General features: G+C 35.4%; 1 protein-coding gene across 1 annotated transcript; it reads left to right on the forward strand.

The window, feature by feature from the left end:
* Positions 1 to 809: 809 nt before the first annotated feature.
* LOC145059601 (uncharacterized) lies at positions 810 to 24,459 on the forward strand. Its single transcript, XM_079007427.1, has 2 exons — positions 810 to 1,112; positions 24,325 to 24,459. Exons 1-2 carry the CDS (start codon positions 810 to 812, stop codon positions 24,457 to 24,459), a joined length of 438 nt encoding a protein of 145 aa, XP_078863553.1.
* The last annotated feature ends 596 nt before the right edge of the window (positions 24,460 to 25,055 follow it).

Raw genomic sequence — 25,055 nt, forward strand, 5'->3', positions numbered from 1 at the left:
ACCATCCCAAATGAAGAGAAAATTGACAAAACATTTCGTTTCGAGATGCGAAGAATCATATCCCAAAACTAACTAAGAAGGAATCAAGCTGCAAACTTTCCTCCTCGGATGAGGCTTCGTTCAGATAGCCCTAGACAAATCACATCTCATTAAGGGTCTCACATTTTGTGATGATCCAGGGTAAATTAAATAGGAAATCCATGTCAGGCCCATACCTTGGATGATTAGAATATCACGAGGCTACAAAAATCCTAAAAGATATACATGAAGGAGATTGTGGCAACCACACTGAGGGAAGATCCTTATGCTCCAACGTGTTAAGGACGGGATATTACGAGCTAACAATGAAAAATGATGGTTTCTTGCATGGTCAAAGACGTGATGCCTGTCAAAGACATAGCAACATCATACATCAACCGGCGGAACGTTTACATCCTATCATCTCCTCTTGGCCATTCAAAAAGTAGGGGATGGACATAGTGGGAAAATTACCTAAGGCGTCAACAAGAAAAGTATTCATGCTAGTAATGATAGAATTTTTATAAAAATGGATCGAGAGTGAGGCTTTTGTCCAAGTAAGAGATAAGGAAGTGGTCTTGTTTATCAAACATAATATAATGAGCTGGTTCGGGATCCCTGTTAAAATTATATGTGACAATGGATCCCAGTTCATAAGAAAGAGGACTAGAGACTTGCACTAGTTGGGGAATTAAAATGATAATGTCCACTCCTGTTCACCCTCAAGCTAACGTTCGACCAGAATCTAGCAAAAAATCATAGTCAATTATTTGAAGAAAAGGTTAGACGAAATGAAAGGAAGATGGGCAGAAGAACCCCCTTTCATCCTATATGCAGATAGAACCATTTCAAAAATAGCCATAGAACAAACTCCATATTCTTTAGTATTTGGAATAAAATTCATGATCCCAACTGAAGCGATGATCCCAATAGCAAGATACCAATTGCAGGATCAAGAAAACAATGATAAGATCCTAACCCATGGTCTTGATACTATCGTTGAACTCAGGGATCTTACTAAGATCCACATTGCAGCTCACCAAAAATGGATCGCTAAAGCATACAACAAAAACATCAAAGCCAGAAGATTCCAGGTAAAAGACTTGGTCCTTAGGAAAGAATGCCAAAATACCACGGATCTGTTGGATTAGTGTCTAAGTCCATAACTATTTTGGTATGTACTTGACCCGATGGTGCATGGTCCTTTTGGGTTGCCTTCACCAAAGCAACTTGATTGGAGAAATAAATAAAGAGAGAGAGGTTATTATGATTTATTAATATGTTATAAGGATAATATATTAAAGGAGAAATCATATTTGTTTAATTAATATTGGTCAATAATTAATTAAGAATTAATTTTGTGATCAAGTGTAATTAATTAAACTAGAGGGGCTGAATTGTAATTATGTGATAGTTACAAAATAAGGTAAGGATTATCTTATATATATGGTGAACGAATTTGAGGTGTAAATCCCTTAGAATTTGACTAGGATAAGGATTTCTAGGACTTATCTTATGGTTGCTTGGTGGACAAGCAACTAGATAAGGATAAGGACTAAAACCCTAATCTTTACACCTATATAAACCCCCTAAGGCTTGTGAATTCGGCCAAGCCTTCCCAAGAAGTCCTAAGGACGAATTCCTACCTCTATCCTCTCTCTTTATACCTTTTCCACTTGCTTATGGTGTTTGTAAGCCATTAGAGGAGTGACACTTGTGACTCTCTGCTTTCCAAGGTCAATTCAAGGAGGAGTTGGATTGTTATTGCTATATAACAATCAAGGTATGTTCTTAAACCTATTTACATGTGAATTCTGATTTCCATATGCTAGAATTAGGGTTTATAGTCTTGGATTCAAAGCATGTACAATAGAGAAACCTAGATCCAAGCATTAGGGTTTGTATGAGCACATAGGATGTCTTATGACCAAAACCCATCAGTGGTATCAGAGCCTTGATTGGTTTCTATTGTATTGATGCTTGTTGTAACTGAAAAATTCGATTTTTTGCATTCTGGAGGCTGGACTCGCCGAGTCCATGGCTGAACTCGCCGAGTCCAAGGTGACTCGACGAGTCCAAGGCTGACTCGACGAGTCAACTCGTCAGATGGAGGGTACTTCGGGATTTCTTGCTGTTTTTGCTTATGGATAGTTACCTTATCATGTTAGATCAATATTAATCCGATTATATGATATATTTGACTATATTTTTGATCTAATTGAAGATATTTATCAATTAATAAGATAATTGTTTCCTTATAAGATAATTGATTAATTATTTTGACTAAATTGATAAATTGTTTTGCAAGAAATCATTAAATAAATCAAATATGGATAATTATGTGATTAAATGTTAATTTGAATTATTTGTTATTTGATCCTTGTTGTTATGAAAAGTTTCATATTTTGCCCTTTAGGTTTTATAGTTTAAATTTGAACCCAAAAGTTTTGTAGTTTTGAAATTTAAATAGTTAAAACACTAATGTTTTGAAAAACGTTTCAAAACTTGCCCTCAAGTTTTGGAATTTAAATTTTGATTTATTGGTTTAATTTGGATGTATATTTAAATTCTAAACCCTAATGTGTTGAAATGTTTCATAACTTGCCCTCAAGTTTTGGAATTTAAAAGTTGATTAAAAGTTTAATTAGGAATGTTAAATTCTAAAACTCTAGTATAGTTTTGAAAAAGTTCAAATCACACCCTTATGGTTTTATTAACTAATTAAGGTGTTTAATTAAAGAGGTTTAATAAATCCATAAAAGTTTAGGTTTACAATTCAAGTGAATTAAAAGTATAATTGTTAAATTGAACCACCTAATATTTTAAAAGTGTAAAATACACCCTATACTATATATAACATTAAAAGTCTAACATTATATATATGTATGAGTAAAAGTCAGTCTTACCGTTAGTAGGCCTCATTCACGAAGCTGGTCTATAAGGGGTGTTTAAGGAAATTGCCTATAAAATGGCGATTGAATGGGTATCCACTCTTACCCACCGCACTCTTGACTAGTGGAGGGTCGTTAGCCGAACGGGTAGGATAGGACGAAACCTTCCATTATAAGTATAATGAATTACTAAAGTAACTAAATGTTTTCATAAAATTCCCAATCTTAGTTACTTAGGCAAAAGTGAATTGATGCAATTCCATGAAATTACACTTTGTGCCCTTGCGAAGACGTTAGTGGAGCGTGTGTGGTTAACCGGCACACTAAATGGTTCTAAGCAAAGGTAGCAAAGGGTGATTCAATGTTTGTCATAGTTCGATGGAGCGTGTGTGGTTTACCGGCACATCGAATAGGTGACTGTAACATTTGAGGGCACCATGTAGTTTGCATGGTTATTCACACCCGCTTTGTGATCCTCGGCATCCCAGTCACAAACAAGAGGGGCATATCGAGATATAAACATGCCATTGAAAGTTCAATGTATCTCAAAGGATCTAGGAGTTTTCATATATTTAAAACTTAATTTTCTTTTTCATTTTTCATGGTGGAAATTAGTGAATCGTCATTCACTTACCTTCAAATATTCTGCAACTAGATTACGACATCCCTTTTCTAGGTTGTAGCGTATTGTGTTGGGTCCTAGCCTTGGAATTTCATTTGGGTGATCTACCAAGGACTCAATCTATCAACTAACTTGAATTCGTTTTTCTCCCGCTTTGTAGATGTCAATGTTCGACAACTATGGTCTTCTCAAATCCCGTGGAACAAGCATTCCACATGAAAATGATATTCCACGATTCGATCGAGGAACAAGAAATCATGCTTCACTTCCTCTACATCCTCCAATTATTCTCCCTAACCCACAAGTTCAAAGGCTTGAAAAGTTCAAGATCACTCAAGCCCTTTTGGCAAGTAAACATAAAGAAGGAAAGTTCGTGTGTGCACACGTCCTAGGGATGAAGTCACACATTGATAAGTTAAGAATGTTGGGATCCGTTGTCTGTGAGGAAATGGCTGTTGATTGGGTTCTTCAGTCACTTCCCAACTCATATTGTGAGTTCGTAAGAGAGTACTATATGATGAACTACGACGTGACCCTTATAGATCTCACCTATATGCTTGTTGCTAAATCTGCAATGATTTGGTGCAATAGAAAAGCAAAGTTGATTGGTGAATCTGCCTTCGAGACCTCTATGGATATAGACAATGGCAACGAAGACATGCTATGATCGAAAAGTTTGATCATAAGAGAAAGGCGATGTCTGAAGTAGTTCCATGTCCTATTCCAAAAGAGTCGATTTGCTTTTATTGCCAAGAGAAAGGGCATTGGAGACGAAGCTGCCCCATTTACCTAACAGATCTAAGAGATGGGAGAGTCGAAACGTATGGCTCTAATATAGGTAAAATCCATTTACTAACTCTTTTAAGCTTCTATTCTAGATTCTTAATACATAATGTAATAAGATTACAATTGATGTTTTGTAGGATCGAAGAAAAGAAAGGGAGCTTAAGGGAAGAAGTGAGCAGAATCTAACCGTGAAGGAATGGATTTCGATCGCATTTCTCGAAGATTAGACTCTTGAGCTACTACTTAGAGTTAGAATTAGGTTGCTAAGAAAGATGTATTAGCATAAGTTTTTCAATGAGTTGCATTGTAAGGACAAATTTTTCCGCAATAAAATAAATTTTGATTTTAAATTTTATTTATTTATCCTTACAATGGCGTGTATGAAAAATTGATGTTAAAATGGTTCTATTATTAGCAATAATGGATTTGGTTCTTATTATGTTATTTATGGAAAGTCGAGAATTTACCAAATAGGGAGAGTTTCTCATCGCCCAAGTTTCAATTGGACAGAAACTTGGAATCATGCAACGTGGATGCACGATGAATGAGAAATTTCGTATTTGGAAATTAGACTAATTCATTGACAAAGTGTCAAGTGAAGGACTAGGAGATCGAGTACACAAAGTTGTGTGATCAAAGTCCACCATAAGAGTAACGAGATATTTGTCATGATTTACTAAAGGTTTAGTAAATATGATTATACTTATAAGATTAAGTGTAATTCTGAATTGATCAAAAGGTTTAAATCAATAGTAGAACGAATAACAAGAATCAAGTAGGCAGAGAGATAAAAGTTTCTCCATTCTAAGAAGAAGGGAGAGTACCTTTTATGCTTTATGATAGGTCTTAATGATTAAGAACCATATCTCAATTGATCCTCTAAGTGAGTCTTAGTACAATTGCATGTCTAAGAAGATGAATCAAGAATTGAAGAAATGGTTAAATCAATAAGTCAATCATACTTCGTTCCAATAACAAGTCTTAAAGTTAAGATTGTGACATTGAGTGAAAGGTATTAAGAAGGTTTGTAACTCTCATTAAATGTGGAAAGTTGTGATGTATTGGATAAGACAAAGACCAACTAGGACCAATTTATGAAGTGTTTTGATAAAAGCTACACAAACTCTTGAATACTTGTTTGTCAAGAAATGGTTTTTGACAAGAGAATCTTATATGTCAAGGAGTCAGTGGGAGTCTTAATGGTCTTGAAAGGTTTCAAGAACAAATCAAATAAACCTTATCGATCATCACTAGCACACGAGTTGAGGTTTACAACCTATTGTGTTGACATTATTTTGTTTTTGTGCCAATCCAATCAAGTTAATTATGCATGTGAGTCCTATGAGTTCTCATTTGAACGCATAAAAGGCAAAGCACCTTAATCAATGAAAGGTACATTGATAGGAAAGGGTGAGTCGGTTAACTACTTGGAAGACATGGTGGGCAGCTGTGCTACCATAAGGCAAGAAATCAAGATTAAGAATGTTCGGTCCATATGAGTTTGAATTTGTCGTAAACTTTGGTTTTAACAAATTCACATGGATAGGAACACATACGCCATTTAAATCTAAGTGTCATAAGATTTCCTCCTTCATGAAAATGATTGTGAGGAAATGCTTTCACTAAGAAAGATCTTAAGAAGATAGTGATTGTAAAATTGCATTCTCAAATTCGATTATGGTTACGGCATCCCTTTCCATAATTTGAATTGTGAGGTTTGGCAATTAGTCGTAAGTGTTTAGACACACATATAAACTATCGAAGGCAAAGGTGTATAAGTTCAAGAAGCCTTGATAAAATATTATCAAAGCACTAAGTATTAGAAACATGAACTTAAGAAATTCAATAAGTATTGTTTTCTGAAAGTTAAGATGTTTATGAATACATGTCGAAGCTAGTGGGAGCATAAGTGTTATGTTTTATAATAATCATCATGATAGTGGGAGCATAAATGTTATGATTGTATGATTATTAAGGAAAGTATTGCAAGGTTAGCAATATTAATTATAGAAAACAAGAGTCATACTTTGCAAAGTTGTAAGAGTTGAAAGGTTGTTTCGCTATAATTAAGGGAGAGAATATTATGCTTCATTTCAAATCTAAAGGATTAGGTTGACAAATGTTAATAAATTTAGTCAAAGGTACATAGTGTGTTCTTAAAATTTCGATTATGATTACGGCATCCCTTTTCACAATTCGAATTTTGAGAACATAGCAAATAAAACATTATGCGTCGTGTCCCATACGCTTCGGGTATAGGATCGATTGCAAATGCTTAATGCTTGACCATTCTAAAATTTTCCAAATGTCGAGCGCATTTAGAGGGAAAAGGGACTAGAATTGGTTTTGACTAAAAAAATTAAACAACTATCAAAGGACAATCCAAAGTTCGACGAGGATTGGTCGCTTGTGAATAGTTGGAAGTATAGTATTGGAAAATATGGAAATGTTTCCATATTGGATGGACCATATCGACATCATTACGAATAGATAAGATTCTATTAAGAATGAGTTGTCATATGGAACATATGGAAGTGTGTCCATATTGGGAATTGAATATTGAGAAATCTATGACTAGATTAGAAACTTCTATGCAAAAGGATGTTCAAAGAATGTACTTTGAGTGAGAGACATCACGTCTATGGAATTGTCTTGTAACAATCTCCGATAGAGGACTTTGTAATATCATTGGCAATAGTCTTTGTGACTTTGGTGCAGTGACATTACGAAAGGATAGTTGCATAGAATGTTAGAATCTAGCATATTCTATAAGTAGCAAGAATTTGATATTCTTTGACTTATGAAAAACGGATTTGGAGTTGTGAAATGAGAAGGATTGGAAATGTGTTCAATGTGATCTATTTCACAAAGTAAGAACCATAGGTAAACATTGTGTGCATGCTAGGAGCATGGGACAAGTGTTGGAATTCAAGTAAGAAGTTGATTAACTGAAACGACAAATAATGAGTAATCGATATGGTGATAAATAAAAGGTGTTTTATTTATACTCAAAGGTTTGAGGCCATATGGGATTAGTATTATTCTTGTATTTCACTTTGCATGTTTTGACTTCCAGAATAATTGAGTTTATTAAGAATAATCGAATTATTCAAACGGGTCACAGTCGTTCATATGTTGGAAGTAGATATGAATGAAGACTGTCGTGAATTGGTGTGTGGATTGTCTAAAAGAGTATTAGACATAAGCAAATGTTTGCTGCAACGTTCATGAGTGCTTATGAATGTGATTTGAGCATTGGATTAGACCCACGCTCACTTGGATCACTCCATAGATTGTATCACGAGTGATTGGTGAGACGATAATATCTTATATTCTTGAAACCGAGATGTGTGAGTTGTATCTTGCGAATCGGTTGCACATTGATAATATGTAAACGCACTAGTAACTTGGTGTTATAAAACATATTGTTGTGTGTGATTTGGTTAGTGAGTGCAAGCAAGCATTTTATCAAAGTTTATCCATTCCTTTTATTCAAAGTAGGATAAAAGCGATATCTTTGGGCCCCTCGATGGTTTAGTGATGACAAACGTAAATGCTCGGTCGGGCTAGGGCTAATTTGATTTGTTCAATTAGTCAGTCGTTATAAATCGGGAATCGAGATATAGTACAAAGAGAATGATTTGAAATCATATCTCATATGATATCTAGAATGGAGGAATATATGATCCCTTATCTAAGGACACGCGTATTTGATATGATCAGAGTTGACAACGACTTTGGAAAGCTACGATTGCAGATCGGGATCCGAAGTCATACGCAGAATAGTTGTTAGACTTATCCAAGTGGGAGACTGTTGGATTAGTGTCTAAGTCCATAACTATTTTGGTATGTACTTGACCCGATGGTGCATGGTCCTTTTGGGTTGCCTTCACCAAAGCAACTTGATTGGAGAAATAAATAAAGAGAGAGAGGTTATTATGATTTATTAATATGTTATAAGGATAATATATTAAAGGAGAAATCATATTTGTTTAATTAATATTGGTCAATAATTAATTAAGAATTAATTTTGTGATCAAGTGTAATTAATTAAACTAGAGGGGCTGAATTGTAATTATGTGATAGTTACAAAATAAGGTAAGGATTATCTTATATATATGGTGAACGAATTTGAGGTGTAAATCCCTTAGAATTTGACTAGGATAAGGATTTCTAGGACTTATCTTATGGTTGCTTGGTGGACAAGCAACTAGATAAGGATAAGGACTAAAACCCTAATCTTTACACCTATATAAACCCCCTAAGGCTTGTGAATTCGGCCAAGCCTTCCCAAGAAGTCCTAAGGACGAATTCCTACCTCTATCCTCTCTCTTTATACCTTTTCCACTTGCTTATGGTGTTTGTAAGCCATTAGAGGAGTGACACTTGTGACTCTCTGCTTTCCAAGGTCAATTCAAGGAGGAGTTGGATTGTTATTGCTATATAACAATCAAGGTATGTTCTTAAACCTATTTACATGTGAATTCTGATTTCCATATGCTAGAATTAGGGTTTATAGTCTTGGATTCAAAGCATGTACAATAGAGAAACTTAGATCCAAGCATTAGGGTTTGTATGAGCACATAGGATGTCTTATGACCAAAACCCGTCAGGATCCCAATGCTAGTAAATTGGTGCCTAAATGGGAAGGACCATATCTCATCGAATCAGAAGCAGGAAAGGGGGCATATTGCCTAGCTACACTTGAAGGGAAGGTCTTACCAATATTTTGGAATGCCATTCACCTTAAAGCATATTTAATGTAAGTTATTTTTGACGAACTCAAGGTACACTCTCTCTACTATCTACTTTTATCTAGTTCTTTTATTTACTCTTCTAAAAACCATTACTAACTTAAGCATCAAAGGGGCGTTAGCCAAGCTAACAACCACCCTAAGCTAACGTTTGTTACACGCAGGAACTCAAGGATCCTGACACATAAGGATCCTGACATTCAAGGATGCTAGCACTCAAGGATCCTAATAGTTACATCATTCCATTATCTTAAGGATTGCAGCACACAAGTGCCCTAGTAACTACGAATAAAGACTGGTCATCACTCCTATGATTAAGGGTACTTAATCCCCTTTTAGGTTTAAAGAGTTAATTACCTTTTTCATATGAGTTAAGGTTTCTGCACCTAGCTTGAATGCACAAAATCTTACTATGGGATGTAAATAAAGGGATCATTTCATGCTTCAATGACTTGGCAACCCTCTTATTTCTGAAATTTTGTTAAGATTCTGACATTTAAACCTAAGGTTTATAATACTAACGTGTTGTCTAGATTTGGGATTTTCCCCAATAGTTTGCTAAGGTTTATAACACTAACGTGTTATCTTAAGTTGGGATTCTCCCCAGTAATTTGCTAAGGTTTATAACACTAACATGTTATCTTAACTTGGGATTTTCCCCTTTGATTTGCTAAGATCCATAAATATTGTCAAGTTTTCATAAGTAGGGATTTTCCCTAGGAAATGTCTAAGGCTTGTAGCATTATCATATTACAAATAGGGATCCTTCCTAGGTATATTCAAAGTTGGGATTATTCCTAGTAAACTCCTAAGGTGGGATCCTCCTCGGTTTACTAAGTAAAAACCTAACAAGGACCTTCTATGATGAACTCCTAAAGCATGGATCCTTTCATAAGTGAACTTCATAATCATACTAAGAGAATCATCACTTCAGACTTCTCCTAAGTAAAAAAGTTATTAACCTTAAAGATCACTAGGTTCTACCCTTTAAATTTATTTTTCCTGCATAATGTTTGAAGGTTTGTTATCCTAAAAGATCTTAACTATTTTAAGATCACCAATTGATTACTAACTATTTTTAGGGTATTAAGATCTTAAAGAGTTCTTATAAGATTTGAAATTTTTAGGATCTTGATTGTCTAAGGGTTCTTAGAAAACCTATTGCTACAACCACACAAGCAATAAAAATATATAATCAACAACCAAGAATTAAAAAAGGGGTTACCCACCAACCCCACACACAAAAAAAGTAAATATTGTCTTACATACCCAAAATATTAGAGTTGTTTTAAAAAAAAAATTAAGCTGCAGATTGATCACCACCACTCGGAACCACCTCGGTCTTATTCTTTTCTCCGCCCTTTACAGGAGCTCCTTGTTGATTTCCTCTTGCTCTCTCAGAGCATGATCTGTTTGAGCAAGCTTGGCTTTGAGATCCTCATTAGAGCGAGAGACGTGATCAGCGACCTAAGAAGAGCATCAGTAAGTAATAAATAAAATTATACGGTAAGAACACAAGAATAGTTACGGATTGGGAGAAGGGTATCAACTTCTTTAGTGCCTCATCTGTTCCAAGATTCTCAACATCCCAAGCATCAGATGATTTCCTCTTATGATATGTTGGGGTGTTCATAGCAAGATCAAGTCGAGTCCTATTAAGAGGGAGAGAAGAAGGAATCTTTTCCTACTTCACCATAAGCATGTCGCGAGATATCTCATCTTCAACATCAAATAAGGCAAATCAAGCACTAGAACGAGTAGCTTTAGATCCTATATATTAAGAAGGATCCTCATAAGTTCGGGATCCTAATGTCATAACAGATAAATACATCAAAGAAGGATCCTTACCGGTGGCCATTAAAGTTGGTAGATGAACCTTGTTGAACGCTAGGGTACTCAAACTTGAATGATCTAACATCTACACGTAAAGCAAGGAAGCTCACGATCTTATCCTCAGTGTCCTCAGCAATTGAAAAAACTTCTTCAAACTTGAAACCTGCATCAAATGAACAAAATAAGAAAAGTAAATCCTTCGATCCTCAAGATCAACAAATAAATCCTACTCTTTTTAAGCTAAGCTTTGGGCAAGAGATCCCCGCCAACAATGGATTCACGTCACACAAAAAAAGTATTTTTCTTTCCAGGATCCATCGTTATGTTTTGATTTTAGGATAAGAGGGTATTTATTGGTTTTAACTATGCGAAAAAAAATGCGAATTCCTAAAAGTAGAAAGATTATAAACATAAGCTAACTCAGCAAGACCTATGTCGAGGTTATGAGAGCGATTCACTCGATCAATCCAAGATAAAGTCCTACAGATAACTAGCATAGCTTGAATGTATGATAGATTGGTGGCTTGGAAGAAATCAGAAACAATGCTCGAGAAAGGGTATTTGAGACCCACCGAAAAGGGATACTCATGGAAGTATACCCAGGAAGAAGAAATGAAATTAGGTTGAATAGAAGCATCGAAGGACTAGAAGATTATAAGAAAAGCTTTGTCGGCTTTGAGTGACTGTATGTCTTCATAATCAAAGGAACATACCTCATCATAGGTCAGGATCCCTTGCTCAATGAAGTTATTCTCGGAAGTGACGGTAATGCTGGCATGGGAATGGGTTGCCTTCTTGCCCATGATCTGAAAAAGAGGAAAACAAAAGGAAAAGAAGATAAAGAAATTACATGTGAAGGTGACCGAAGATGATCAAGAAAAATATTAGGGAAGGTAAAGAAAGTCATCTAGTTACCCCTATTCAACCTAAATGACAGGAGAGAGAGAGGGGGGGGGGAGAGAGAGAGATAGAGATAGAGAGAGAGAGAGAGAGAGAGATTTGTCTGTGTAATGATACCCATGGAACGGATAAATCCTATCCAATTAAGGTTTGAAATTTAAATTCCTTATCTCTTTAATTTTTTTTTTAAAAAATTATACCTTTAAATATTTGGAAATTAACCTTAATATTTCACATGTATAATTTGGGGGCAATTATTTGGGGCTGGATCCTTAATATTTCTGAAGCATCGGGGTCCTTAAACATGTCATAGGATCCTGATTATTATCATTAATATTTCCTAACACTTTTAACGATTATATTCTTCTTTCTTTTTCTCACTTGTGCAGAATTAGTCAACATAAGACCCATTCTCAAAGGAGAACCACTTCAACCAACCTTAAGATATAAATAACACATGTAAATCGCACACTATACACACACAAACGAAAGCTCAACTAATTCACGTGTACTCATATTATCTTCATAATCACTATAAACCTACTTTGAAATTAATAAACAAACAAGACAGGTGATCATTATCACCTTCCAAGGTTTTATGTCGGAGATCCTAGTAAGGATCAAGGACTTTCCTTGTAAACTCACTTGTGTCATTTATACATCATTAGCATATTCATTTTGATCACAATACCACAACCTCTCATACAATTTTGTTGATTTCTACTTCATTAAATTTCAACCAAAATAGGATCAATGTGCATTTTGTTAGGCTGTGAGAGTTATTGTTGGTTAGTGGATCGGGGTAAGCCCGAGTGTTGTTGTTGGTTAGTGGATCGGGTGTAAGCTGAGTGTTGTTGTCGGTTAGTGGACTGGGGATGAGCCCGAGTGTTGATAATGATAGCTGAGTCTAACACCGTAAATTTTCAAACAAATTTATCATTTTTTAATCACATAATTCTCATTAACACATTTCACAAAAACCCCAAAGTATCAAATTATCAAAAAACCATTTCCATAATTGTTGAATAAAAATCCAGTATCCTCAGAACATAACTCTATCTCATGTGTACAATCAAGCCGACGCCTTCCCGCGATCCTGAGAAATACCTGAAACACATATTACATAACACGGTAAGCACAAATCTTAGTGAGTTCCCCAAAATACCACACACACATCTCATTAGCCTCTCATGGCCATGCTCAAATAAGACCCTTTGGTCAATGTGTCTCAGTAGGACCCTCCGGTCCCATAACTCGGGTGGACCCTACGGTCCTAACTCGGTAAGCTCAGAATAATACACAGTATAAATCACAAAGACATAATGAAGGATATCACAATACTCAATACAAGCACATAAGACCCTCCGGTCACATAAAGGTTACCACTCTAAGTAAGTATAGTGAGAAGACTCACCTCGGATGATGAACAGCTCCTATAAATGTTGTAGTTGCACATTGGCCTCTAACACTGAGTCAAAACCCACAATTAAACAAATTAATATATAAGACCAAAACATCACTCATTAGGTCTAAAGATAGCCACTCCATGGCCCATAAATAACCCAAGCCCATTGGGCCCACCAAGGCCCAATACTAAATGGGCCCTCCCAAGACCTAACTCTTAAACTTAAGTCCAAATGGAAAGCATAACACAAAGGCCCAAGAGATATACATATATTTCTCTGATCAAAATCTCCAGCACAATAAACCCAAATCCAGCCCAATATGAGATTTAGCCCAAAAAGCCCACAACAAGATTATGCGGGCGTACCTCCCTTGGTGCGCTCAGTGTACACACGAATCCTGATCGGGGAGACTTGATCAGTATGCGAGGTGTACCAGAATTACGCTCGGCGTATGGCAAGACTTGCTTTTCCCCACTCTCATGGTCTTAACCCGTTAGGACCATAGTTATACTCTCAGATTTGGACTCCCTAAAGGTTCATACTCCATAAAGTTCATGACTTTAAGAAATTGCATGGTTGAGGAAGTCCCAACACAACAACTCTCACTCTTTACTCCAAAAAATGCTCATATCTCATGCATGGGGTGGTTTTAACGTCCAAGACCTCATTTTTATGAATCCTCTCCACTAAAACCACTTAAAGGGACATATATTAGGCTATGGAGTTCAACAACTCATAAAGCTTCAAGCCTTGGGACCAAAAACCCTAAAATGGACCATAATATGACAAATCAAAAAGGATGAGAAAGCTCTGAGCTTTACACCTTCAAACGAGGCTCCATCCACAGAAAAGCTCAGATCCAAAGCTTGGACTCCAACTTCATTCTCTTCAATGCTCCTTCTTCACTCAAAGAATCCCATAAGAACACATAGAAGCTCACAAATTATCACTCAAGCTCAAGGGATGGAAATTAGGGTTTTGAGAGGGTTGAGGTCTGGAAATGGTGGCCTGAAATGAGGCCATCATGTTCTTTAAATAGGGACACACCCCTCATTTAGGGTTTTCACCATGAGCCTAGTACACCCAGCATACCCTCTGGTACGCCCAGCATACTAGGTGGCTCTGCATCCAAATCACACACATGAGTACGTTAAGTGTATACACGCGTACGCCCCGCGTACTCAGCTGCCACCTTTTTCAAATAAGGGACCAAACTTGCCAAAGCTTCAAACTATCATAGCTTCTTCATTATAAGCCCATTTCCAATGAATCCTACATCCACGGGAAAATATCGAGAAGCCCTACGCTTCTTGTAACTCGTTGCAACCTTAAGGATTCCTTGTTCCCTGGTTGCAGCCCACAAACCCTAAATCATAGACGATCTGAATTAGGATGTTACACTGAGTAGGGCTGTCGGAGCCAAGTTGGAGCGTGGCCCAGTTTAGTATATGAGCAGTCGGTTTTCGTCACGGTTGTGCACTAATGTGTGGGATTAGCATGACGATGTTTAGCCAAGAAGATCTTAATCCAATCAAATCTATATATTTCTAGACAGTTTGGTTAATGTGAGGGGTTGCATCATGAAGTGGAAGGAGAGCTGATTTCAAGGATGAAATCTAATTTAAGGGGGGTGGAGAATTGTAACATCCTGTTTCCTATCATTTCCTATTTTAGGATCATGGGTTGGAATTCGATTGTGTAAATGCTTTAGGCCTTAAGGAGTAAATGTTTAGTCCTTGTGGAAGGAGGTAATGATGGTTAAGAGATTTAACCCTTGAATTGTGTTTTGGGCCGAAGGGTAGAAAGGGAAAAGTCATATGTCGGGTTCTTACATGAAATATGGATTTTTGTTCAAGAAGTTTTTAGTCCAAGATATTTAGCTAATATTGTGTGGTTCTTCAATACCTTTATGTGGATATAAATATCGTCGAAAATAGAGTTGGAACGAAGAAGTTATGATTGTTATAAGTTAGGGGGTTTTGGGTTTAGCCTAGTGTGCTAGGCGTACAGGGTTTACACTTGACATACTAGGCAAGGATGATCGTAGAGATTCAACCTGGTACGCTAGGTGTACTAGGAGTATATTGGGCGTACGCGATCAGAACCCAGACCGCAATTTCAGGGTTTTGAGCCCTATTTAAGCTCCTTAACTTCCCCAAACCCTTTCCATTCTTAGCACCCACCTCTCCAACATCCTCCCTTGAAACCTAACAATAGTTTGATCCTTCTGAGCCGAAGAAGGTATTTTTTTTAAGTGCTTTGGAGTGTTCTTGTTGCGTCTTGGAGAAGAAAGAGCTCATTGGAGAAGTTTTAGTTGCATTAGAGCTTGTAGATCTAGACCTTATTCTCCTTGATCTTTCTTTTGGAGGTATAAGCTTAAATATTAATGATGCATTTTTAGATCTAGAAAGTTTTGGGTGTTATGAGTTTTGGTCACTTTAGTGCATAAATTTTAGATATTGAAAGTTTGTGACCTTGTTATGGATAAAGTTGGAAACTTTATCCATCCAAACATCATATTGATTCAAATCTAAAGGTTGAAGACTTGGACTTAATGGATTAAGTTGATAGAGATGCACCTTTGGTCCCTTTGAGACTTAAAGACTAGATCTCGGTTGTTTGGATCACCCTAATGGATAAAGTTGGAAGCTTTATTCATTATGGAGCTATTAGGAACCATAAAAATGTGATCTTGGTCCTTCTATCCCTTCCATACATGAGTTATGATGTCTTAATGGATTAATAAGTTAGGGTTTTGGTTTTTTGACCTTTTCTAGCCATGGAAAGACATAAATGTGGAAACTTTATGACTTACGTCGGTGTTCTGAGTCTAGATGTGAGCTCTGGACAAAAGGACATAATGGATAAATTGCTTAATGGAGAACTGTACGTTGGGCATACTCAACAACCTTGGACTTTGTATTTTGTTTACTTCCATTGACCGTTGAGTTTTTTTACCAAGTTTGAATTTTGATAAAACTTGAGGGTTTTGGACTATTGATTAAGGTTTTACCTGGTTTTGATGATTAGCGGATTCGTGGGAGCAAGCAATGCAGAAGGGAGCATATTGCAGTATTTCAAGGTTCTTCAGGTGAGTTTTACCTCATTATACCCGTGGGTCAAAGGCACCAAGTGTGGACCACTAGTTTTGGTTATCATCTAGTGGAGTGTATTAGGGTTGTATGTATTCATGTAGGATAGAATGAGGACTCTTGATCTAGGCTTTCTTGCCTGTTCCTTGTTTGGTTGTGGCTCTAGAGTAGGATCACCTGTTCGAGTGTCTATCTCACCTTTGAGTATATATAGTTATGCATTCCTTGGATTGTTGGTAGGGATTCAAACGAGACAAGCTACTCGCGAGCTACTCGAGATCGGATCGTTAAAAGCTCGACTCGAAATCGATTTTAAACGAGCCCGAGCCGAGCTCGAGCTTAGTATTAAGCTCGTTTATTAAACGAGCTCGAGCTCAAGCCTATGTCATTAAGCTTGATTAGGCTCGCGAGCCTAAATGAGCCTTTATATAATATAATTTAATATTATTTAAATATATTAAAATAAAAACATATTAAGGAAATTATGGATTTAGGGTATTAGTAAACGAGCTTCTTAACGAGCTCGAGCCGAGCTTATGCTTATTTAGACATATCAAATAAAAAACGAGTCGAGACCGAGCCCGAGCCGAGCTTGTATAATTATTTACGAGCTCGAGCCGAGCTCAGTACAAGGAAGCTCGAACCGAGCCGAGCTCGAGCTCGAGCCTTATATAACTTAAACGAGCCCAAGCCGAGCCTGGCCAGGCTCGAGCTCGACTCGGCTCGTTTGCACCCCTAATTGTTGGTATTTAGTATGTTACTATGCTATAGCGATATGTTAGATATGTATCCTGGTATATAGGATGTTGCTATATTGTAGCGATTTGTTAGATCTGTATCCTGGTATATAGGATGTTGTACTAAAGTGATCCACTAGATCTATGTATATATACTTATATGATAGCATGTTGTAACAAGATTAACAATATCGTTTTTAATCAAATCCTAAAGAAAGTGGCGTTAAACCAAACGGGGCTTGGAGCTTTATTACTAGTGCAATCCCAAAAGGACTTTTAATCTCCCTTGTGAGCAAACTTACTCTTAACCCGATTTAGATCTTCAATCCATTCCTTATCTACCATGACTCCATGAATAATAATATTGTGATGTTTTAAGTTAATAATAGAATGGAAATATTTAGAGTTTTCATCTCTTTCAATGTCTCAATTAATTTTAGCCTTTTAGGATAAATCATAATTGTTGAAGCATTTGGTATCACGGAACTCTTTCATGGAAGTGATCCTACACTCCAAAGCAACACTAGTATAAATATGGGTTTAGGTCATGTTGGCTACTTAACTTTTGGTTTTGTGCTCATTTGGTCACTTAACTCTTTTTAAATTTTAAAAGGTCATCAAACTTTTGACTTTGTGCTCATTTAGTCACTTAACTTTTATTTTGGTCACTTAACTTTTAAATTTATGCTCATTTAGTCACCTAACTTTTAAAATTGTGTTCATTTAGTCACTAACTTTTGACAAAAATCTAAAAGTTTAGTGACTAAATGAGCACAAATTTAAAAGTTAGGTGAATAAATATGACCAAACTAAAAGTTAAGTGACTAAATGAGCACAAAGCCAAAAGTTTGATGACCTTTTAAAACTTAAAAAGAGTTAAGTGACCAAATGAGCACAAAACCAAAAGTTTAGTGACCAAAAATGACCTAAACCCTATAATTATCATAGTCGATTCTCAGGCCAACATAGTGAATGGTTTTCAACAAACAATGTTTCTTATTGTCCTTGGCGATTTTCGCCACGCTCATTATCCATATAAATCGTGAACCCCTATTTATTAGCAGTTTTCTTAACTAGAGAATGACTCCAAGCTTTTAATGGAAGTTCCTTTATATCCACACGAATGATCTCTCTTTTGGAATAAATTCGTGTAACCAAGGCCTCGATTAATAGAATCATGTGTTAATCACAACATTGTTCGAAAGTTATCACAAGACCTCTTATATCATTAGGGAGCCCAATCATCACCCAAAGGCAACCTAGATATTTCAAATTAACCTCTAGAAACTTGTCGGCCTTCCACATCTTCTTTATATAAGTAAGGCTTTGGAGTATAGGAGGATTCTCACGCGTGAAATGTTGATGTGGCATACATGTCCCATAGTGCACACTGCCCCAGTGGTTAGTGGCTAGTTGGTGTGATGTGGAGTAGAGTTTGCTATGCTTGATTACGCCCAATAGAATGTATTATTTCCAAACCGTCAAAAAGCTAGCCAATGAATGCATGTGTTTGTATATTAAAATAAAAATAAAAAATAAAAATATAAATAATGTGGAGTGGTAACAATTTCCAAATGGTAGTAGTACGGTAATGAACATGTAATAAATATGATGTTGCATAGATGTAACAACATTTTTCTAGTAGGGATATAATAACCATAACCCCTAGCTCGAGGATAAAAAAGTCCATTTGTAATAATATTAGCATACCAGACTTTGTTATGATTTCATGTTGGTCAACCATCAAATACATGAGGCGTACTCGACTCAATCCTATTTTCATGCCTCTCAAATCGAGCAAAAGAAGCATATGTTTTATAATTACCAATCCATAAGGAGCATAAATAACGGATTAAGGTGTTGGCATCCTTAACCCTAATGAATGGAGCAAATTCAACACACTTTCCCATATGTTATTTTTTTCTTGCAATAAACACATCAATATCGATACCAAAATTTTCACAGTGCAGCCAAATATCACGAGTATTGAGAGAAGGCGAAAAATTGGTAACATAAACGGTCGTATACAATTTGGATACGTCTTTGTTATATGAACAATCATACGTGACATTTTGCTTAATTTGTTCTCGGTCTATAAAAAACACCGTCCTTATTTCCATGAGAATGCTTATGTCCATCCACGACAGTCCAACATGGTTGTTAATCTTGATCAAATACAACCATATTAGCCAACAATACCAGGAATGAAATTGAGTAAATAGGAGACCCCCCCCCCCCCCCCCCACCCACCCACCCACACCATTCACCGAAATTTAGCAACAACTAGGACTCTAGAAGTATGATATCTGGTCCCTTCATTGTGGCAATTTTTATACTTGTTTTTAAATTTTCTCACAAAATAAATTATTCGTAGTTTTATTCAAATTGAATTAGATTAGACGTGAATGATGGAACTAAAATAATCGTAAAATAAGATAGCTAGATTTGAATTTTTTAAAGGAATTTATAATAGATAATAACGACCCCACCTGTTTAATTATACCTAATCTCTAACCCTGCTATCCACTAGTTCAATTATAATATGTATAATAACTTTTATAGTTCTTGTCCTAATAATTTTATCCGTTTTATTTGTTTTGTAACTGAAGCAGTGGTTTTTCAAAGTGTAGCAATTATGTTGTATTTGGTTAGCGAGTTATCGAGTTAGCGAGTTAGCAGGTCGTAAAATTTAAAGTGGATACTACTCATATAAGTATTTATGTTGTCTTGCTCAACTCTAACTCGGATTAACAATATATATATATATATATATATATATATATATATATATATATATATATATATATATATATATATATATATATATATATATATATATAGGGTTAGGTTCATGTGAGACGGTCTAATTTTGTGAGACCGTGAGAGGCATTTTTTTTCATTTTTTTTAATTTTTTTAAATTTTTTTTAGTTAATTCAAGTTCCGAAAATAATATTTAAAAAAAGAATTTTTCCATTTTTCCATTTATTTTGCATTTTAAAATTAGTTTTTAGAATATGTACAATTTAATATTCTATTAGAATATTTCACGTATTTTTAAAAAATTAAAAAAATTAAAAAAAAAGGGATGTTTTTATTTTTTTTTAGTTAATTCAAGTTCCGAAAATAATATTTAAAAAATGAATTTTTTGATTTTTCCATTTATTTTACATTTTAAAATTATTTTTTAGAATATATACAGTGTAATATTCTATTAGAATATTTCACGTATTTTTTCAAAAATAAAAATGGGATTTTTTTATATTTTTTTTAGTTAATTCAAGTTCGAAAAATAATATTTAAAAAAAGAATTTTTGGATTTTTTCATTTATTTTGCATTTTAAAATTATTTTTAGATTTGGTCTCACGGTCTCACAAAATTAGAATGGTCTCAAATGAACCTGAACCTACTATATATATATATATATATATATATATATATATATATATATATATATAGGGTGAGGTTCAATAGAGAACATAATTAACCAAGAAACCAATCTTTTTTTCAACTTTTAGAACTTATTTTTTATCAAAAAAAAGTAAAAATACAGAAATTCATAACTTTTTATCCTTTTTTCCAATGATATAAAATTCGATTTTTTTTTACGTCAAATTCACAACGTGAATCCGGATTCACACGATGAATCCGAAAAATATTTTTCACATTCACAATGTTAATATATGAATTTAGATATTTTTAGATTTTTTTTCAATAAAGAATAAGCTTTAGAAATTGAAAACAAAATAGTTGGTTCCTTGAAGAACCAATAATTATGGTTCTCTATTGAACTTTTCCCTATATAATATAATATATATATATATATATATATATATATATATATATATATATATATATATAGGCTTAGGTTATTTTGTTTTTACTAACTATTGTGTGCTAAAATACACAGATATGGACCAACGGATGGATTTAATCAATGAACATGATTTGAGAGTGTATGCTATTACAATGGGATAGCATGTACCATATAATCCCACAAATTTAACAAAATGGTATTTTGGACATTTAACTACATTTATAAAAGGAAAATTTCGGATTTTTAGGGATAATTAATTCTCCTAATTTAAAAAATCTGAATTTTTAATTAATTTAATTTTAATTCTAACATAATTTGTAAAATAAACGATTTTATTCTGTCAGAATACTTTTTTGTTAGAATGATGTTCTTTCATAATTTTATTCTATTAGAATATTATTGAAGAATAACAAAATTCTTGAATCTGAGGTCGAAAAATAACAACATTCTAATATATATTCTTTTACATCCGAACTTAAATACAAATTGATACATATTCTTACAAACTAAAAGTCTTATACATTTTAATATAGTTATAAATATTCTAAAATAATATCAACAGAAATGAATAACATTCTTAAAAAATAACAACATTATGCTAGAATACTCTCGTTCTCCATGTTTTCTTCATTTTTCACATCAATGGCAGCCCCTTCAAAACCTAAATCCAAAAAAAAAATTAATCAACTTTAAAATAGTATAACTTTCAGTATATTCTAACAGAATAAAACTATAATTTTAACAAAATGTGTTAGACATTAAAGACATTTAATTTATTCTAAAAGATTGTACTCGAGTCACTTGATCAAGTATTCCCCGAGTCACCTGATCCAAATTACTTTAAAGAAATCAAATTAAATCATCATGTTTATGGAATAACTAATCATAAGCAAAGTCAAAATCACTTCTTGAAAGCATATGTCAACATTGTTTTCCATGGTCGGTCTGTTTCTTGGATTGTGTTTCAAAAAATGGAAATGGAAGGGGAGCGAGAGATGAGATAGGGTTGAGGAGACAAAACAGATAATAGAGTGCATACCTGGAAGCCGGTTATTTCCAAATTAAAGCTTGGAAGCAGATAAGTACTCGTATGCCATCCTCTTTCAAAAAAAATGCTTCGATGGAGGATGGGGGAACAGGGTATACAGATGAATGAAAAAAAAAGCCCTAATTTTTAGCTTCAATTTGCAGGGAGTTCGAAATCCTCTTGTCCACTATGAATTAATGGAGCACCTTCTTCTCAACGAGGGTGACCAGAAACATAAACGGGTGGTGAAGGACAGTTGGTGAAGACGATAGCTGAGGAGGTGGCTATCTCGTGGTTGTACATTTCAGCTATTGTGGGTGAAGAAGATAATCGTATTGGAGTTTGATGAATACTCTCATAAAGAATTAGGGTTATGAAGATGAAGGAACCATGATTTAAGGGATCAAATACGTGATAGGCAATTATTTCTTTAATTATAGGATTCCAATTAAATTATTTCCTTAATTAAATGTACAAAAAGTCTAAAATACCCTTTAATGATTTATTTATTTATTATTTTTTGAATTCTCATTGGTGCATTTAGGCACACAATAGTTGCTAGAAACATTATAACCTAGCTCTCTCTCTCTCTCTCTCTCTCTCTCTCTCTCTCTCTCTCTCTCTCTCTCTCTCTCTCTCTCTCTCTCTCTCTCTCTCTGTATGTTAAACTAATGAAATAGCTTGCAGTGATATGTGTAACTGGATATGACAATAACATCTCTTCTAAACTATCGATGAAAATAACATCTCTTCTAAAGTATCAAACATCTCAGTAGAAATCAAACTTTGAAAACCATAAAAAAAAAAATTAAAAAAAATTAAAAAAAAGTAGATGCAACATAATTAACAATTGAGCCAATTAACATAGTTTTGTGTGTGTGAGTGAGAGAGATGAAAGGTAGAATGAAGCTAACCACGCATTGATGTCGACCTGAGAACTAGATAAGATTTGGACGTCTTCTGCGTTCGAACCTTAAACCTTGCAGAAATCGAATGGCGGGAGTCGAAGATCGAAGATCGACGCTGAAGAAGGGAGGTGGCGGTGGCATTGGCGGACGAATGCACCGACGGAAGTGACGGACGAAGGCGACGATGGAACTGGCGGGTGGCGATGGCGATGACAAAAGCAGAAGACGACGGTGACAACAAGAGGATGGAGTCGGTTGAGGGAGGAAGTCGTGGTTGAAGCTTTAGACGACTCGGTACGGACAACGGCGTCGAGGACGAGTCCGACGTGGATCGAAGAAAACGCCGTGGTAACGGCTCGCACACCGCGCCAGGGTCACGTTATTCGGCGTTACGTTAAGGCCCGTTACCCCGGTAACGCTCAACAACGGGTTAAATACGAAACGAATTTGTTTCCAACGGTAACATTTTGATTTTTTGACCGTTAAAAAACGGTCTAAAAAAAATTCCGATTTTTTCCATCTTTCCACTATATATATACATATTCATCCTAAATTTTTACTCCCAAAGCTTCAAAAAGAAATTGTTTTCCCAACTATGGATCAAAACCCCAATACTCCTCCTCCAAACAAAAACACACCTCCTTCTCTTGGTTTCGCACAATACGAAATGTATGCTAACATTCTCAACACACAAGGCAACTTCTTCAATTCTCTCTCACCCCCACCACATTTCACTACAAACCTTCCACAAAACATTTTCAACCCATTTTCCACAATGCAACAAAATGTCACACAACCACAACCAATAACATTAAGAATTTGGTTTTCATCTAGTGTCGTATACGTATAACCAATAACATTAAGAATTTTCAGTCAAACTGAAGCCAATTGAAAATCAGGAATCAATTGATGCAATTGTCAAAACTGTTGTCATGTTAGGATACTACAATTCCAAAAAAAAAAAAAAAAAAAAAAGGATTACATTTACATTTAACTATGCTTTGGAAAAAAAAATCACTAACATGTTCCCACAAGAGAACAGTCTTACAAACATCATATTTGCAATGGTCATTGATTTGTGCAGTAAGTCCAAATCCTCTTTTCGCTTACATATGATTCAATAAATAAACAATGGTAAATCCTTGACACTGTATATGGATGGATGACCCAAAAGTTTCTTTTGTTAAAATTGATTGTGAGATGAACTGTATGTTAAACTAATGAAATAGCTTGCAGTGATATGTGTAACTGGATATGACAATAACATCTCTTCTAAACTATCGATGAAAATAACATCTCTTCTAAAGTATCAAACATCTCAGTAGAAATCAAACTTTGAAAACCATAAAAAAAAAATTAAAAAAAATTAAAAAAAAGTAGATGCAACATAATTAACAATTGAGCCAATTAACATAGTTTTGTGTGTGTGAGTGAGAGAGATGAAAGGTAGAATGAAGCTAACCACGCATTGATGTCGACCTGAGAACTAGATAAGATTTGGACGTCTTCTGCGTTCGAACCTTAAATCTTGCAGAAATCGAATGGCGGGAGTCGAAGATCGAAGATCGACGCTGAAGAAGGGAGGTGGCGGTGGCATTGGCGGACGAATGCACCGACGGAAGTGACGGACGAAGGCGACGATGGAACTGGCGGGTGGCGATGGCGATGACAAAAGCAGAAGACGACGGTGACAACAAGAGAATGGAGTCGGTTGAGGGAGGAAGTTGTGGTTGAAGCTTTAGACGACTCGGTACGGACAACGGCGTCGAGGACGAGTCCGACGTGGATCGAAGAAAACGCCGTGGTAACGGCTCGCACACCGCGCCAGGGTCACGTTATTCGGCGTTACGTTAAGGCCCGTTACCCCGGTAACGCTCAACAACGGGTTAAATACGAAACGAATTTGTTTCCAACGGTAACATTTTGATTTTTTGACCGTTAAAAAACGGTCTAAAAAAAAATCCGATTTTTTCCATCTTTCCACTATATATATACATATTCATCCTAAATTTTTACTCCCAAAGCTTCAAAAAGAAATTGTTTTCCCAACTATGGATCAAAACCCCAATACTCCTCCTCCAAACAAAAACACACCTCCTTCTCTTGGTTTCGCACAATACGAAATGTATGCTAACATTCTCAACACACAAGGCAACTTCTTCAATTCTCTCTCACCCCCACCACATTTCACTACAAACCTTCCACAAAACATTTTCAACCCATTTTCCACAATGCAACAAAATGTCACACAACCACAACCAATAA

The sequence above is a fragment of the Lactuca serriola genome, chromosome 6 (assembly GCF_051521515.1).
Source record: "Lactuca serriola cultivar US96UC23 chromosome 6, Lser_US96UC23_V15, whole genome shotgun sequence".
NCBI lineage: Eukaryota > Viridiplantae > Streptophyta > Magnoliopsida > Asterales > Asteraceae > Lactuca > Lactuca serriola.